The sequence below is a fragment of the Echinops telfairi genome, unplaced genomic scaffold, assembly GCF_000313985.2.
Source record: "Echinops telfairi isolate 266 unplaced genomic scaffold, ASM31398v2 ScPeMD7_3533;HRSCAF=4204_0, whole genome shotgun sequence".
Lineage (NCBI taxonomy): Eukaryota > Metazoa > Chordata > Mammalia > Afrosoricida > Tenrecidae > Echinops > Echinops telfairi.
In genome coordinates this window covers 88,471,270-88,490,982 of record NW_022107431.1, presented here as the reverse complement: position 1 = coordinate 88,490,982, position 19,713 = coordinate 88,471,270, and the positions used below count along the sequence as shown (strand labels likewise).

General features: G+C 36.8%; 1 protein-coding gene and 1 non-coding gene across 6 annotated transcripts in view; both read left to right on the top strand.

Moving 5' to 3' along the window:
* Positions 1-17,427, top strand: part of CFAP206 (cilia and flagella associated protein 206) — a 90,989-nt gene extending 73,562 nt beyond the window's left edge. For all 5 annotated transcript variants that reach the window (XM_045294642.1, XM_045294641.1, XM_045294640.1 and 2 more), the window contains 6 exons: positions 631-750; positions 4,258-4,456; positions 6,888-7,028; positions 9,551-9,744; positions 13,085-13,228; positions 16,993-17,427. In XM_045294642.1, the coding sequence (XP_045150577.1) occupies positions 631-750; positions 4,258-4,456; positions 6,888-7,028; positions 9,551-9,744; positions 13,085-13,228; positions 16,993-17,223 (1,029 nt within the window). In that variant the 3' untranslated portion in view covers positions 17,224-17,427. The remainder of the gene's footprint in view (positions 1-630; positions 751-4,257; positions 4,457-6,887; positions 7,029-9,550; positions 9,745-13,084; positions 13,229-16,992) is intronic.
* LOC115871116 lies at positions 13,965-14,128 on the top strand. Its single transcript, XR_004047099.1, has one exon. It is a non-coding gene; the product is annotated as a U1 spliceosomal RNA (small nuclear RNA).
* Positions 17,428-19,713: the final 2,286 nt, after the last annotated feature.

The following is a 19,713-nucleotide window of genomic DNA, read 5'->3' as shown; positions in this document are numbered from 1 at the left end:
AAAGGTTGTCAGTTTGAACCTACCAGCAGCTCCACAAGAGAAAGATTTACAGCTTGGAAACCCTATGGGGCAATTCTACTCTGTCCTGTAGAACCCACGTGCTATGAGTCTGAATTGACTGGCTATGTTAGCACATAGTAAGAATAAATCAAGCACTTGCTGATGAAAATCAAAGACTACATCTGTCAGTGTGGATTGCAACTCAATGTAAAGAAAGCAAAAATACTGACAACTGAGCAATAGGCAGCATGATGGCATCGGTATCAAAATAGTTTCCAAAGGAATACCTCGTTAAATATTCTCGGTGAGGAAAATACAAGATATTTAAAGCTATGTTAGAAGGACAACTTTTCAGATATGAGAATTATCCTGAATTGTGTTGACTATTAAAGAATACCTACATACTTTAAGAAAAATACAATAATTATTTCAAGATATTCATTCATCCAAAAACATATATTTCTAGAGAACTTTCTATATGTTATTACTATGGCCGGTTCTGGGGATAAAATCGAGAACAGTTCTGCTCTCTTACCCTTAGGGATGTGGGAAAAGGGCCGGGTTTAAACCACATATGATTTTTATAGTTAAATTATAAAATTGTTAATGCAAATTTCACTGTCTTCACAGTCAGATATAATTACTTGTGCCCAAGAGGTGGAAATGATGACACAGCAGTTAGCAGCCCAATTGGAGCAATTAAAGATGACTGTTAAATCGAAGACTGCTGTCCCAACATCACAAGTCTTTGTAAGTATTTGTCCTCTGCTGTGATCTGTTTAAGGGTGTGAGTCCTGTAAATTAGATTAGAAGCCATTACATTTTTATTTAATTACTAAAATATAACATTAATTTTATCATGTGGATCCTGTCTTTTGTAGTTTTTTATAGTAATAGTTTGGATGGGAAGATTTCCCTTTATAAACAAATTGCTACAAAAGGAAGTGTGGCTATATAGTATGATCAAGATAAGCCAGCAACAGAAATAAGACAGAGTGCAGTGTTGAACATGTATTCATCCCAGCAGCTTGTCAGAAATTTTCCCCAGGAAGGAGTTGAGGTAAAATGTAACTTCTCTGAAGAGACAGATAAACAAGTGTGTGTCATGCCATGGGCTATGGCAGATAGTAATCATCTAGCTTACCAGGCCAACACTTCTACCTTCTGAGCACCTGTAACCATTTTATGAAGAAACATTTTTCTTCCCTCTTGTGCTCATTGTCAATCGCCCCCCATCCCCTCCTCAAAAGGCTGACTCCGCTCTTCCCATTTGGTTTTCTAACTCCAGATCTTTGCTGATTTCACCACAATACTTTGTTGTTTCGAGCTGCCTTTGAAATGTGCTGTCCAGTTCTTTTACTTCATAGTCTGTTCCGTTCGCTGTAGCTACTCTGCATGTAAGGTCAACTTTCTGAGTCTCTTCTGACATCACTTTGGTCTTGTCCCTTCTCAATAACGGTTTGCTTTCTTTGACTGTGATATTTTCGTCACCCTCCCACTGGTCTGGTCTCCATCAGTAGTGTTCACTGCATAGAATCTCTTCTTGAGCTGTCCTTTAAATTCAGATGAGATCCATTTAAGGTTCCATTTGGGTGCTCATAAATTTATTTTTCATTTTCTTCACCCTGAGATTTATATGATCAATTGGTGCTCTTTTTATTTTTAATTGGTGCTTTGTTCCACAATCAGCCTCTGACCTTGTTTTGGCTGATGATATTGAGCTTCTTTTTCATTTTTTCCCATATATGTAATCAATTTGATTCCTGTATTTTCTACCTAGTGAGGTCCGTATGCATAGTTGCTGTTTATGTTGTTGAAAACCAATATTTTCAAAGACGAAGTCGTGGGTCTTGCAAAATTCTATCGTGAGCTCCAGCTTCATTTTTATGACCAAAGCCATTTTCTTCTAACTGTGATCCTTTCTCTTTTTTTCCAACCTTTGCATTCCAATCACCAATAATTATCCAAGCATCCTATTGCCTGTTTGAGCCGTATCAGACAACAGAAGTTGGTAGAATTCTTTAATTTCTTCATCATTGGCTTTATTAGTTGGTAGATAAATATGAATAATTGTTGCCTTATATATCCTATTATATATAGCATTGAGCTTCAAAATCAATTTTGAAATGTTTTGGCAATGAATTTTATACCATTTATCTTTAATTTGTTGTTCCTAACATAGTAAACCATCTGATTGTTTAATTCAGTGTGGACAATGCCTAGGATATCAATCTTTATGCATTCCACTTCATTCTGAAAACCTTCAATTGTCTTAGATTCATACTCCACATTCCACATTATTATTAACAGATGTTTAGAACTGGATCTTCTCATTTTGAGCCATGCTGCATCAGCAAATGAAGCTCCCCAAAGCTTTGCTCCACTCATGTCCTTAAGGGCAATTCTACTTTGAGGCGGAAGCTCTTTGATACTAGTAACTTGAGTGCCTTCCAATCTGAGGGGCTCACCTTCCAACACTTTATCAGACAGTGTACTGCTGTTCATAAGGAGAAGCCTCTTTAAGGTCGCCCTTTAAAAGTGTCAGATATCCAAGTTCATCAATGAAAAATTCTATCTTCTACCAAACATTTGAACACAATTCAGACATGTTTTTTAACACTACATAAAAAGCATCATCCTTCTTCCATTGCCCAATCAGATGTTCATCATTTTCCTTGTTTTAAAAAAAATATTCTCCTATGTATTTTAGGCTGGGCTCTCAAGAGAAAAAAATGCCAGTATATAGCTTCAGAGAGAGAGAGAGAGAGAGAGAGAGAGAGAGATTTATATTAAGAAAATAGTTGACATAGTTGTAGAATTGAGCATGTTCCAAGTCTGGGCAAGTTCCGAGTTTGTGGGTCAGATGTTATAGGCTGGAGGCTTCTCCTGATTTATGTAGCTCTGGGGGTTGATGAACTCAAGATTATCAGGAAGATGACAGATTGTGGCTACAAAGGCAAATGAATTCAAGGCTAACAGTTCAGATGACAACTTACTGAGGACTCCCAGTATTGGCAGGCAATATAGCAGGCCATTATCAGTCCAAAGATTCAGATGCAGGATCCAGACCTGCCTTTTCACAACCTTCACTTATATTGTAAGCAGGCCACAACCATAAGGAAACGTCTTTTCAATTGATTGGTTGTTCAAAGCAGATCTCTTTATGGAAGTGACTGCATTGCACTAGATCTCATCATGAGGGATTACCAGGGTCTTAGCACCAAACCAGCAGTGGACACAAAACCTTAACTTCACATTGTGCCTTAGGTAGAAGTTTCCATAGCAAATTTGTTTTTCAATCAGTGGTTCATACACAAATTGTTCTGTGACATTAGTTGTGATCCCTGCAATATAGCAACACTCTCCCCTCTTACTTCCTGAGCCCCGCCATTTCTATTTATTCGGCTTCTCTGCCCCTTCCTGCCTTCTTATCTTTGTTGTTGTTAGGTGCCATCAAGTGAGCTCTGACCCATAGTGACCCTATGCACAACAGTTGTACCTGCAGCCCAATGCTGCAGCCACGGTGTCATCTATCTTGTTGAGGGACTTCCTCCTTTTCCCTGCCTCTCTGTTTTATCAAGTCCAAGGACTGGTCTCTCCTGACAATATGCCCAGGTATGTAAAGCGAAGTCATGCCATCCTTGCCTCTAAGGACCACTCTGGAGTAATTCTTCCAAGACAGACTTGTCCTTTTGGCAGACCATGGTACTTCATTATACTTCACCAGCACCATAAGTCAAATGCAACAATTTTTCTTTGATCTTCTTTATTCAGTGTCTAAGTTTCACATGCACATGAAGCAATTGAAATATCATGACTTGTCTCAAGGCACTTTTATAATGAAATTTGCAAATACAGAAGTAGAAAACCAAAAAGGAAGAACACATTCAGCATATTTTCTTTTTTAATAAATCATTTTATTGGGGGCTCTTAGAGCTTTTATAACAATTCATACATCAGTTCTATCAAGCACATTTGTACATATGTTGTCATCACATTCAGCATATCTTAAACCAAAAGAACTAAAAGGAAAATTCAAGCCTCTAGTTGAGATACCAAAATTAAATATTTTGAAATAAAATGCAAGTTTATTTTATCATAATTTAGAGGCTAATTTCTATCTAAATTTTGTGATACAACTTCATAAGACTTAAGCTTGATGAAGGAAGGCTTGATTTACAAATGCAATCTGTATTTACTTTCAAGAGTATAATCTATGCTTTTATTAAATAGTGGATTTTTTTCTCTCTTCCTCAGCCTGTTTTCATTGCACTTTCCAATCTGTGGACTAACTTTCAGGATGAAACAGTTTTGCTTAGTGTCCTCAGTAATTTAACCATGCACCTCGAGCCGTTCCTGGGAACGCATGAGCAACTCTTTCCAGAGAAAGTACTAAAGGATCTCCTTGATGGAGTGACTGTGAAATCCGATGTGTATCGGATAAAAGAACACATAGGTAATGAAAACTGTCTATTTATCTCTTCTTGTAAACATCACCTGTAACATAAAGGCTCTTTTTGTTTTAAAATTTAATGTTATATCTTTCCAATAAAATATTAAACATCATAATACTCATCGTAGCAAATATGGAAAAAAGGAAAATGTGTAAATTGAATGTCTTACTATCCAGCAATAGCCATTGCTAACATTATTGTTAACACCTCTATTGTTGACAGTGATTTTCTGTGCTTATGTATTTTCAGTGCCGTCGTAGTGATTTTTTAATTGATTTGAAGGTAAAAGGATACTAATCCTTTGCTCTATTTGTGTGGTAATGGTTAAAGCACAAGGCTGCCAAACAAAAGGTCAGCGGTTCAAACCAACCAGACACTCTGTGGGAGAATGATAGAGCAATCTGCTTACGACAGCCTTCGAACCCTCAGGCACAGGTGCTCTCTGCCCTACCAGTTGCCTTGACCTGAATTAACTGGACTGATGCCAATGGGTTTATTATTACAAATAACAAATAATGTTATTTCTTGGGAGTGCTATTTGGCCTATATCTGCCTCAGATTCAAATTGATGATTTATAAATCAATACATTTCTTCCATTTAACATTAATTTAGCTAATTTTAGGCCCTTCAAGAGATATTGATTCTTATGTAAAGGTTGCCTTTATCAAGAAAGTTGTTTTACTTTTTTGGGTCTAGTCTGTCTGGTAAATGCAACTTAAAATTCATGAGAGATGTCAAAATATATGTTAGAACTTGAGTTATTTCCTTAAAAAAAAGTTTTTCTGGAAAATGAAACTAGATCATTTATCAAATATATGTCACAAATTCTATTTTTAGAAAATAAAAATGTAACAGTAATTTGTTTTCTTAAATTATTAGAATATCTAGAAATTGTGAATGAAACAAATTCAAAGGCATCTTTTTAGCTCAGGCTTTTACTGCTCAAGGTCACAAGTTAATTCTGACTCTTAGTGGTAGTGTACATAGTTTCTGAAGCTGACGTCTGACCAGGACAGATACCTCATCTTTTTCCCAGAGAGCAGTTGGTGGTTTTGACCACTGACCTTGCACTTAGGAGTCCTATGCTTACCAAACCTCCTTTATATCTATGTAGTTTATACATTTATAAAAAATAAATGTCTAGTAAATTGTTGCTTATATAAATGATACATATTACATTTCAAAAATAGATTAAACTTGTATTTCAATATTAGTAAAATTGAAAGTTAATGTATTTAACCATTGGGTATTGAGCAGATAGTTCATTTACAACCTTTTAGATTTAGAGGAGTCATTTTTCACCATACAGCAGAGCTTTCTATTCGCTTAAACATGTTTATTGTTACTGCTCCAGTGAACTGAGAGCACCCAGTGCTCTATTGAGATTATTTAATTTACACCTGTCACATCTCATCACTACTTTAGGATTTGGGGCATATGAGTGGTGGGAAGGTTCCTTTTCTCCAAGTTATGCATTTGCAGTTCTACAAGGTCATTTATGGGCTTTTCTGTTTGGATAGAGAGCTGGGCACAGTGCGTTGTGAAAACTAAGCACCTTGGGGAGACAATCTTTTGTAAAGACACATTTTTATTTGTGCAAAAATAAAGGTCAATATTTGTGGTAATGATTGTAAAACTCTTCTTGATATGACTGAACTATGGAATTGTATGATATTTTTAAATTGTTAGTCATTTTGCTTATCAAATGTGAAAATGAGCCAACACTTGGAAGAGTTTTTGAAAATCTTAATACAAAGACAACAAAAATCATATACCCTGCTATTAAATCAGTTATAAAGAGCCATTTCCTTAACTTACTGTTGAGAACATTTTCAACTATTTCAAGAAGCAATAGTCCTAGTGTATAAACCTCATTGTTTACATAGCAGCCAACCTCTCCCACTCACCTCCTTATTTACTCTGAAGCAGCAGGAAGTGATCACATACCCTTTCTGAATTGCCTTTAGTCATCTCACTGCCATTGAGCCGATTCCTACCTATGGTGACGCTGTGAGATAGAGTCCTATCTCCTATGGTCTTTGGGTTCCTGAGACTGTAAATCTTTATGGCCTCATCTTTCTCCCAGGGAGCAACTGATGTTTTTGAACTGACCTTTGGCCCTTAGCTTAGTAGCCCAGCACAATCCACTGCACCACCAGCACAGCATGACTTCCCTGTATGGCTTTCCCTCTCTGTCCACCACATTTCTGCCTTGATGGTTCCAGAAACTTGGATACCCAGTGAGGTCACTGATATTTCTTTGTTTGAATTGCCTTACCCATAAATCTGGTTTTATGAATGTCATTTTTTTCAAGTAGAAAAAGTGTTAAGTTATAAAGAGTTATCGTTTACAATGAGCTACTGCTGTCTTATTTGGGAAATATAATCTTTTTATTGATAAAGTTTTTTCTCATACTCTTTTTCCACTTTAGAAGATAAAGTACAATTTCCAGATTTCAGAAAATTGGAGTGGCTCTTCCCAGAAACAACAGCAAATTTTGATAAATTGATAATTCAGTATCGGGGATTTTGTGGTTACACATTTGCTACGAAAGATGGTCTTCTCCTTCCAGGTACATCATTGGAAATAATACTTCATCCCTCTCCTGATACTGTTACATGAAGGGCTTTCCTTGCTGTTCACTTGTCAAGTTTCCCAGCTGTATCCGCTCAGATGGTGGACTAGAAGAGGGGTGCAAAGACCGGGCAGTGGCTTGGCCTTTGAGGCCCTCGTTGTATAAAGCAGGAGACCAACCTCAGCACGAAATGATAGTCCAAGGATAATGCAGCTAACGCCGGAGTCAAATGTCTCAGGAAGTCGTACTATAAACATGTAATACTCCAGATTAATTCTTTGAAAGGGCAACACTAATTTTGACTGACGTGTTTATGAAACATATTCTTTGTCACTTTATAGTTATATTCTATTCACCCAGAATAGAATTCCTTTATAAATCAAAACCCTCTAAGGAAATGTGCAATATTTTAAAAGTAAAATTGCTCTGTAATGTCTGTTTTACTAGACTTTTCCCAAAATGAAGAATAAGTCAGAAAGTGAGTTAGAAATGATAAGAAGCCTGCAAGATTTAGCATGAAAGTGGAGTTGACAAGATTGTTTTTGTATTTATCTGGTGCCAGTATGCTCTATCCTTTTCCTGTTTGTCTTTTGTCATGTTTCAGTTGAGTATTGCTTTAATCTCACTAAAAAAAACTGTATTGAAATTGGTGTGTACTGGCCATGAATATTCATAACTAGCTTTTTGTAGCATTCCTTTTTTTGTGACGAAGTTAAAAAAGGGGTACAATGGGGGACTGAGATAGTCTGAGGGTCAGTGAGTGTCATCGATGTGCTAGGGAGAGAATAATCAAGAATCAAAAGCTATGTGTAAATAAAAACAATCGAATAACTGAATATAGATGGCTTTTCTATTTTTTTATTTTAATGCTAGTAAGAAGGCAAGGCAATCATGTGAGAGATGCATGCAAAAACCTGGGTGTGGGTGAACAACTGAGGCAGCGTGACGTGGTTGAAAAGGCAATGGACTAGGACTTGAGAGAGTGGTTTCTAAAGCCATTCTTATCATTAGTGCACAGGGGAGCCCTTAGCAAGTCTTAGGCCTTCTCTGAACCTGTTTCCTCATTAGGAAAATGAGAAGAACCAACCAGGAGGTCGGGAAGGTTTCCTCCTGCTTCCACAAAGAAAAATAGAGGAGGTCTTCCAGTTTTGTACTGAATATGCTAGTCATGACCACTTGCCCATGGGGGCATTGTTTTCCGCACAGTATCAACTTGCATTATCTAACAGGAATGCTATAGTATTTCCCTCTGTCTATTTGAGACGGCAAACCAGGGTGGCAATGTGGCTTGCCAGTCAGTCAAGTTCAGATGCTTGACCTCATTGCCTCCCATACTTTCATTTGTTCATTCCATTCCAGACACACTGGCGTTCTTGCTGCTCTCAGCTGTCCAATGTCTACTCGCATCTTTGAGCCTCTGTTTTTGCTATTCCCTCTACTTGGAAAGCTCCCCACAAATAGCTATATGTCTTGTCCATTTTTTCAGCCTTCACTGACCACCCTATTTAAAATAGCAATTGCACCCTCCAAGTTTTACATGTGTTTAACCTACTTTATTTCCGTATTTATGATGTTTTTCTTGATGGTGCTGTGATCTGTTCCCACTGAGAATAAGGGCAAGCACTTTGCTTCCTTCTATATCCTGTGACTGCAACAGTACCTGACATGTCCCACTGATTTCCATCGAGTTGATGTTGACTCCTAGTGACCCTGTAGAGTAACACTGCCTTTGTGGGTGTCTGAGACCTGACACATAGTGGGTCAAAATCAATTTGTTGAATAAATGAGGGAATAAGCGGCTAAGACAGTTTTGCTGTTTTCTATATAATTCCCACAAACTACATACACCAGGTTTGAGTATTCATTTTTATGTGGTAGTTGTTGCAGTGGGAAATATTTTTTTGTGTGAAATATTTTTAAACAAATTATTTAAAATATGTAATATAAATTTGCATTTTGCTAGAAAGTTGTATTTTTTATTTCTTGCAAAGATAAGATAGTTTATGAAGGTCTGAAATTTTATATCAAATTAAATTTTAATTAAAGTAATTAAAATTTTTAAATTTAAAAGATTAAAAAAATATTATATCTGGATAGTGTTTTGTGTTTTCTTTTTAAATACAAAATGCTATTGGAAATCATATAAAACCACTACCATCAAGTTGACTCTGACTCATAGAAATTTAACACAGTGTGTCCAAGGCTGTAAATCTTTAGCTGGGAGAAGATATCCTCATCTTTCTCTCTCAATGTGGTTCATGGGTTTCAGCCCTGACCTTGTGATTAGCAAGTCAATGCTTTTCTGAAAATGCTATAAAAATAAATATACAAATAATTAATTAGAAGAAATTTCACCTAAAATATGCATCATTTAAAATCACTAGTAACATTTTAGCAAAATAAGAACACAAGGGATATGTTAAAAATTGAGTGCACAGAGACTGTCTCTATGTGTATATTAGAAACATAAAATCACATAATATTTCATACATAATTCACTATTTTTACTTAATTTTCAGGAAATCCAGCAATTGGGATTTTGAAATATAAGGAAAAGTATTATACTTTCAATACCAGAGATGCTGCATATTCATTTTCAGAAAATCCTGAACGATACATTGATTTGATTACAGAACAAGCAAAAAAAAATGCAGAGTTAATTCAGCTGCTGGAACTTCATCACCAGTTTGAAACCCTCATTCCATATTCACAGGTAAGCAATGCTGATATTCGAAAAATTCATGACATTTAAAATACGGTGAATTAAAAAGGTATGTTTTGTTGTAGAATGGTTAAGTCCAGAAAGAGACATCATCAAATGAAAGTCTTTATAGCTTATCTGAAAAGGATTCATCTGTCAAGATAGGAATTAATGAAATTCTCACAGAATCATGACTCATCAGCTCAAACTGATGGATTTGCAAATTAGAACAATAACAAAGAAAAAGCCCTTATTTAGTTAAGTAATTGAAACTATGAGTAACTGAAACCAGAGTCTATGGCTACAAAGACATCGTTGTTGTTAGGTACTGGCTGACAAGTTGGTTCTGACTCATCACGGCCCTGTCTACAAACAGAACACAGCACTGCCCAGTCCTGAGCCTCCTCACGGTTGTTACGTCTGAGCCCATTTTGCAGTAACTAAGTCAATCCATCTTGTCAAGGGTCTTCCTCTTTTTCACTGCCCTCTCTTTCACCAAGCAGAACCCCCTCATGGTGTAGTGGCTACATGTTGGAATGGATTCACAATCCAACATGTGTTGGCTGGTTAGCTGTTTGAAACCACCACCTGCTCCTCAGGAGAAAGATGAGACTTTCTACTCCCACCTAAAGTTTCAGAAACCCACAGAGGCAGTTCTACCTGTACTATAGGGTGGCCGTGAGTGGGAATCGACTTAGTGGCAGTGAGTAGTGTTTCCTGACATGTCCAATGTATATCACATAGAATCTTGTCATCCTCCCTTGTAAGGAGCATTCTGGCTGTCCTGCTAAACCAAGACAACCTTGTTTATTCTTCAATATTATTGGCCAGCACCGTAATTCAAATGCTTTGATTCTTCTTTGGTTTTCCTTATTTATTGTTCAGATTTCACAGGAAAATGAGGTGGTTGAAAATACCAGGGCTTGGGTCAGGCACACCCTGGTCCCCAAAGTGACCTCCTTGCTCTTTAACATTTTAAAGAGATCTTGTGCAGTAGATTTGCTCAATGTGATGTTGTTTGATTCTTGACTGCTCTATCCATGAGCATTGATTGACAACCTCAGTCTTTTCTCTATCATGGTGTTATCTATTGGTCCCATTATGATGATTTCAGTTTTCTTTACATTGAGTTGTAATCTTGACCCATGTATAGGTTCCACATGAGAGCAATTAAAAACAAACAAACAAACAGACCCACTGCTAGCAAGTCAATGCAGACTTATAGCAATCCTCTACGGGGTTCCAAGACTATAACTATTTACGGGAGTAGAAAGCCCAGTCTTTCTCCCTCAGAGCTGTTGGTGGTTTCAAACTGCCAACCATGTGGATCGCAGCCCAGCGCATAACCACTATACCACCAGAGCTGTTGAGAACAATAAAGTATTCTGAAATTCCAATCTTCTCAATCCAATAGTTTGTTATGATCCAAACTTTTGCACAATCACAAGTGAATTTGTTCATAGCCTCTATGTCAGAAAAGTTGTGATTTATATATCAGCTTCAAACTTGCTCTACCACCTTTGCTTAGCCTGGTTTCCTACTTATTAAATGATCATTAAATTATCTTGCAGATATAAAAATAAATGTGATTAAGGTTTCACTCTATCCATTAGTTAATGAAGGAAACAAACAAATGTTATGACCAGTTCAAAAGGTAATCCTAAGAACAGACACATATATACATCTTCTCCAGTAAAGATTTACAAGCCCTGCAAACCACACGTATAGTGGGTTATTGTGAGTCAGAATCAGCTTGATGGCAATGGGTTTGGTATGGGGGTTTTCACGTATTTGCAGTTTCCAGTGTTGTAAGAAAACAAAGACAATGAGAAACTAGAATCAGATAACTAGAAGTGACGTACTACATGTAGACAATATATCCTACTGTAACACATTTTCCCCTTACACACCTAATCTTATTTTTCCCTTTATTTGCCACGGTTTCTGAGTAGGGAGAATGAACATAGAATTAAACAGACACACGCATACACACACAGAGACAATACAGGACTGCAGCATAAAATAGACACAGACAGAGAAAACTGCAGTCCTGACAGACCACAGAGCTTTATTTTTATCTACTAAATACTGGCAGTGTTCCCAGATAAGTGCGCTATTCCCATGCTTGAGTTTCTCATAGCCTTGACAGAGTGGTATCTCAGCCCGTACCACTCTTGTTTACTGCTCCTAGGGAAACACTGTATGCAGCTGTTCCCCCAAATTCCTTACCGTTTGCAGTAAGGAAGCAGTTTATGAGAACCAGCTAGGACAGACGTTTGCGCACTGTCCTAGACAGATACATGACATTTGACATGGACCTCCTTGCATGGCTTCTTCATTTATTTCTGCTTATTTAATCTCCATCTGTATTTCCATGATATTCTATTTGAAATGAGTTTTCTTCCTCTAAAGTCTTTATTACCTTTTTTGCTTATTTGCCACTTATTTAAATAGTATTATTAATAAGCTCTTCAGCATACTTTTACTAAAGAAATCATAAAATCCTTCTAAAATAATTACTATGCATTGGATTGCCTCGATGGCATCAATTTATTTGATTGTAAGATCATTTTGAAGGCAGAAATTTTATCTTATGTTAAATGATAGCCTCAGTAATTTTCTGTTGCTTGATTTGGGAAATGAAGTTAATCTCTTCTTTTTCCACTTCACTATTACCCTCCTAGTACTTTATATTTCTACTGTCCCTTCTAGTAACTTAGGCATAAGTTGCATAATAATATCTTAGTTTAGCCTGGAATTATTGAAGACAGGATGAGCTTTTGGCTATCTCAGTTGAAAACCATATTCAACTAAAAAAATCTCCTATGTTCTAGTTCAATGTTACAACATGGCTTTAGTACTGTAAGAAAATATGATTTATAGCTAATATTTAATAGCTTTTAAATTTCCATCTATTTTCAATTCACTTACACTGTTAATTGGGGAAATCATGGAAGGACACTTGATTTGAAAATGAATGATGTTATATTATACCTTTGAAAATAAACATTTTACATTGATTTTACAAAATCAGTTGCAAAGCCATATTGATAAAAAATAAGTACCATAAATATTCAAGTATAAGCTGACCCAAATATCAGCTGAGGTACCTAATTTTACCACAAAAACTGCATAAAAAGGTGCTGAAAAACTTGGCTTAGATACAAGTATTTATGGTAAGTCTAGCTCACTGTTATAAGGATATTTTTTGCTGGTATTTGTAAATAGGCTCTGTGGTAAAAATTATTGTTTTTAAAATCTTTTGTCAGATTTACCTAATTAAGTTGTAAAGAATGATTTTTACAAAAAAAATGATTTTTTTACAAATACTAATAATATCCTATTTCTTTAGGTGAAGGATGTTGACAAATATTACATAAAACCAATTACAAAGTGTGAAAGTAGCACACAGACGGATACACACATATTGCCACCAACTATTGTGAGATCATATGAGTGGAATGAATGGGAGCTAAGAAGAAGAGCCATACAGCTGGTTTGTAACAATGTTCTAAAATTATTCTTAGTTTGGAGGATTCTAATGTAGGTTTGTAACAATGTTCTAAAATTATTTTTAGTTTGGAGGATTCTAATGTAGGTTTATAACAATGTTCTAAAATTATTTTTAGTTTGGAGGATTCTAATGTAGATGGGCAAATTAAATTGTAAATATGAATGATCAATTATAGAGATAAAATAATGAGTTCTAAACAGAGTTCTTCGCTAACATAAAATCAAATATCAAATTGTGAGCTTGTGTGGTAGGAATATCCTCTGACTCTTAGAGCAAATTCCAGAAGTATGGGTTATTGCTTGTTGTGTGCCCTCAAGTTGCTTTTGACTTATCACCACCCCGTACAACCGACTAGACCTGGCCCATAGAGTTTCCCATGCTGTGAGTCTTAAGGGAAGGGGTTTCCAGGTCTTTCCCCACAAAGTTACTGTTGACTTCAAACCAGTGACCTTTCAGTTAGCAGCTGAGTGCTTAGCCATTGTGCCACAAGGGATTCTCAGCAAGAATCTCATATGTGTGTATATATGTATGTATATATATATACATATAAGTGTGTGTGTGTGTGTGTGTGTGTGTGTATATATATATATATATATATATATATATATATATACTTATAAGTATATACTTACATGCCTAAACTTATTTTTTCCTTTATTTCTTATTTAATCTCCATCTGTATTTCCATGATATTCAAAAGCATTTGAAGTGAGTTTTCATACTTACCTGGCAGGGGAGATACCATGATCACAAAGGTGGTTTTCCCAGGGCGAGGCTTATCCATTGCAGTCTAGATGTGCTGACCCCTGCGATTTCCCCAAATGGGGGAAACTCGACTGCATAATTTGTGGTAGTGGGGGACTGCATTCATGCTCTCCCCTAAAAAAAAAAAAAAGAAAGAAAGAAATGAGTTTTCTTCCTCTAAAGTCTTTATTACCTTTTTGCTTATTTGCCACTTATTTATATAGTATTACTTATAAGCTCTTCAGCATGTTTTTATTAACTAAATCATAAAATCCTTCTAAAAGAATTACTATGAGTTGGAATTGCCTTGATGGCAGTCAATTTATTTGATTGTAAGATCAAATATGCTTATATGAAAAGGCTTCAAAGACATTATGGAAAAAAGGAATCGGAAGATAATAAAGTTTTTCCATGAACTTTTAAACACTTCCTCCTATATTCAAACTAGTTTTAAATCACTCCCAGCATCCTATAATCATTTACAGTTTACCCTGCTCTCTTTGGACCTTTTCTATGGAACAGACTGTTAGCTCTGTTATGTCACAAATACCATCTCCCTTCACATCAACATACTTTCTCCAGACACTGGGTTCCCCTCCTTCTTCTGATTCTTAGTGACCTGACTCACAGGAAGGGTAGAACTGCTCCTGTAAGTTTCAGAGACTGTAACTGTTCCCAGGAGTAGAAAACCTCATCTCTCTCCTGAGAATGGCTCGTTATTTCGAGCTGCTGACCAATGCATAAACTGAAACTCAATGCATAATCACTATACCACCCAGGGCTCCTAATCACAATAGTTACCTTCCCGTGAAGCCCTCTCTTCAAAACCCTCACCCCTACCCAAATCAGTGGAATTCCTCCAACTCAACCTTTTAGTGAATGTTAAAATTTTCAACAAGATATGTTTATAGTATGAATGAAAAAAAGTCTCCACGTCTGCTACTTTTTTTTGGACTATTTATCTTTACCTTTAATTGAAATCAGGTGAGAAATAAGTGAATATCACTCAATGAGAACAGAGTTTTTTCTACATACTTGGCAGAGACTCAAAGGCAGGCAGGATAGTGGAAAACTTTATAGTGAAAACATATTTTGTTAAGGCTTCAATTGTGTACTGCTTGGAGGTTGGTGCATGGGAAAACTAGAGGAGAGTAGGTGAGAAGTGGGCATCTTTGGGAATGGGTTTGGGGCACAAAGCTGGCTTTCTTTGGTTGGTCCTGAGTTGGAGATAGGGGAGGGTCTATTTGCATTTGCAGTCTCTCATAGGCTTTCCTTTAATCACAACATTCCCCTTGCCATCCTTCCTGGTGGTAGCCCACCAGTCTTCTGATTTTCTGAGATGAGGAAGGATTACATTCTGATACATCTTCCAGAATATTGGTCCATAACTATTTCCACCAGCCACTTCTTCTGCTGTTCATGAACCTCTTGCCCCATATTGCTATTATGTACTAAAGTTACTTGGGTTCATCAGATGTTTATTGGGACACAGATAAATAGATAGCTAGTAGATAGATGCATTCTGTTACTTTGTTCTTCAAGAGCTATTAGTCTAACAAGTGCTACTGATCTACTAAAACCTTTACTTACCTCATTCATACTATAAACAGAAATGAAATACAAAATTTTACTAAATTGACTTGGGTGACATATTAAGTTGGACTTGAGATGCAAATAGACAAAGAAGAGGGAGTGATGGATGGAAGGAATGAGAAAGAGGCAGTAGCATAGATGTGGAATGGAGGTCTGAAAAGAATGAGGTTATATTCATTGGGTCTGAATTTCATACTGAGTGCAGCCCTCTCTTCCCATTTCATAATTTCCACCACATTTTGACTCCCATCTTATAAGCCTAATTATCCTTTAGAATTTTATTATGCTCGCTCCCCACATACTGCCACCACACCCTATTCATTATTAAGGGGAAGCAGCACCTGCAAAGATCTTTGGCAGGGCCTCAGAGGAGAAAGCTTGAGTAGAACTCATTGAGAATTTGTAGCATAGTCTTTCAGTGCTGGGAGTGGGGATGAAGTGGTGACTTAGATAAAATTGTGTACGGATCAGGAAAAAACAACCCAGAGTAGCAAAGTGAAGATGTTGAGGCAAGGAATTCCAAGAAATTGAGTTGTAAATGGTATGGAGATGCTTACAACTGAAGAGTTGATAGGTCATTCCGACATTTATTTGGTAAATCTACATATTTGCCTGGGTTAGAGTGTCCTAGAATAGCTAAATTAAACTATAGAAGACAGAAGAATAGCAATGTAGACAATAGTATATGGAGGGGAAATAGTTTCAGTTTCAATACCTGCAGTCTCAAACTGTGAAATGCTTTCCCTGACTCCAAATCTCACCTTTGCCCACATACTTTAACTCCTTCTGAGATTTTTCTTGGCTTTCTTCATATCCTCAGCAACTCCTTGTTCTCTTTTAAAAAATCCATCACGATACTCAGCCTGGCGATCTGTCTCAGTGTTATGAGACAGATCTCAATCAATCTCATATGTTTACTAGTGATCCACAAATGAGTAAATACATATAGACGGTCAAAATATAATCTGAAAAGATCAGAGCTTTTTAATTAAAAAAAAATCTGGGACAAAATCCATCTCTTAAAAAACAGCCCTCCCCCCAAAAAAAACTCCTACCAATCTGAATTAAAAAAAAATAATTCAGTAAGATGAAAAGGCGGGTTGTATGAATCTGAAAGTATAAGGAAGGAAATAGAAGACCATGTTAGCAAATAGTTGAGTTAATTGTAACTGCAAACTGGTATGCAATGTTTTCGATCTCTTTTCCTACTTGCCAATAAGGATATTTTTGTCTAGATTTGTATGTACATGTCTAGAAGTTCTAGTGTTCTTCTTTTTCCTATGTGTTATATGCTATGTTACAGGACTAATTTACTAATGAATTAATTAGGCAGATATTAACCTGATGATATTTTATATTATCTGTGCATTTAGGAAATGCTGATTCCTGTTTTTTTTCTTTCTATGTAGGCCAATTTGCGCCAGAAGGTTACTCATTCCATGCAAACTGACCTGAGTCACATGAGAAGAGATAATTGTTCACAAGTGTACCCTTCAAAGGATGCTAGCACCCAGTCCAAGCAAGAAAGCAGTACCTGCGTGCCTAGGCCCCAGATTTTTATAGCTGGTATCCGAGGGGGACAGAGCAAAACCACTCATGGGGTCAAGGTGAACTTAACTAGAGCAATTGATGAAACCTAGTTAGAGATAGCATTTTAAAAGAAGATATTACCCAATTATGAATAATGGCACATATTTAATTTCATGGGCCTGCATATTTCATTGGTTGTATGGATGTTTATTGGGTTCTCATTTATAGTCACTGTCAAACTACTACAGGAAATTAGACAATTGTTTTACTGTAATATGTTTATCAATCTATTAAAATTGAAAGATAAAACTGTTCATTCCTCTTCATTTGTTAGGATAACATTGCCACCATTAAGACTGACATTATGATTCTGTTTAGATAGTTAATATATTTTAAGATTATTACTAGAGCAGAAGAAATTACTTCTAAAATTATATTCATGTTAAAAATGAACATTTTCCAGCTTGGGGAATATTTTCCTTTTTTTTGCTATCAAATGTTAACATGCATCCAATTAAAGTCAATTAAAATTCAGATCACTCAATAATGAAAAGATAATAGAATACTTTCACATAGAATGAAAAGAGTGGAATTTCTGCACAAACTTTTTGAACCCCTTTGTAATATCGTCCTACTAGTTTGGGACAATTAGAGCAAACTTCCAAATGATGTTTTAAAAAATCTAAGATTTTTACATAGAAATCGAGATGTCTAAAGCCTTGGGGGGAAAGGTCAGGCTATTTGGCAAGCCTTGGTTATCATCCTGATGTGGTAACTGTGCCCTTTGATAGAGCTAGTGTGGTGCTTCCAGTTCTCCCAGCTAAGCCTTGTTTGGTAAGTAAGACGGAATCAGCGTGAAGGGAACTGAAGGGAGCTAGACCAGATAGTAAGTTCTTCTGGGACCTCCACCGTGCCTCAAACTTCGTCCATCTCGACAGAGTCCTAACCACACTGGATGCAGTGCCTGTAATCCCCATTTCAGTAGACCCAACCTAGTTTCCCTGCCAAATGTGTGGTCCCTTTTGCATCTCCTTTGATTACCCATGCTTAACTCTCCTACTCCCCACAGAATTTTACGATTTCACTGTAATTTTTATTTTTGGAATTAGAAAATGTCACTGGTCTCTTGGCTTTCTTTATAGGATTACACCATAGTAAAAGACTGCGCTAAAATAGCACTACAACATGAATTAGGCTTGAAGACATTATGTTGACTGAGAAAAGTCAATCACAAAAGGACACATATTGCACGACCCCACTTATATAAAAAGACATGAATAGGAAAATGTATATAGATCGAAGTTTATTAGTGATTACAAGAGAGGGAGGGTGTATTTGCTTACAGATCACTGCGTTTTGGCTTACAGTGATGGAAAAATAACATTAAGGGTGGGGTTATGCAGCAGATTTGCAATATGTCATTTGAGTTCTTGACTGCTGCTTCCATGAGCACTGATTGTGGATATAAGCAAAATGAAATACTTGACAGCTTCTGTCTTTCCTCCATTTATCATGACATTGTCCATTGGTCCAGTTACAGGCAAATCTGCTGCACAAGGACCTCTTTCACATGTTGATGAGACAGGATGTCACTTTGAGGGCTAAGGTGCACCTGACCCAGGCAATGGTATTTTTAATAACCTCATATACAGTTGAAAGTTGGATAATGACTAGGGAAAACTGAAGTGGAATCTATGCATTTGCGTTATGGGGCTGGTGAAGAAGTTTGCAGTACTGTGGACTGCCAGATGAACAAACATTTGTTTAGGAGTTCAGCCAGAATGCATCTTGAAAGGTGGTGAGACTCCGTGTCTCATGTACCTTGGACAAGTTATCAGGAGAGACCTTTCCCTGGAAAAGGACAGCACACTTGGTGGAGTGAGCCAAACAGAGGAAGACCCTTGATGAAATGGATTGCCTAAGTGGCTGCAGCAATGGGCTCAAACACAACCATTGTGATGATTGCGAAGGACCGGGCATTGTTTCATTCTGTGCTATGTAAGGTTTGGTATGCGTTAGAATTGACTTGACATCTACCAACAAGAAGGGTTGTATAGTCAATTAACATAATTTCTGGTGATAGAATGTGCACCTGTAAAAAGTTGAATTGTTAAAGCAAAATTAAAAAATTAATGATGAATGACCTAGACAATTGAATGAGGAGTAATTTACTTAATGGTGACACAAACAATTACATTTAGATATCTGCATTACATGATCTTTGTGGTTAAGAGTTTACTGTACTTCAGATATGAACTGAAAACACAGGGAATTCAGAACCTACAAACCCCTCAGGACTCATATTGAGAGTAGCAATACCAGAAAGGGAAGTGGGGGAGAAAGGGGAACCCAATCACAATGATCTACATATAACCCCCTCACAGGGGGACGGACGGCAGAAAAAGTGGGTGGAGACATCGGTCAGTGTAAGACATAAAATAATAATTTATAAATTATCAAGGATTCATGAGGGAGGAGGGGTGGGGGAGGGAGGGAAAAATGGTAAGTTGATACCAAGGGCTCAAGTAGAAGGAAAATGTTTTGAAATTGATGATGGCAACAAATGTACAAATGCGCTTTACACAATTGATGTGTGTATG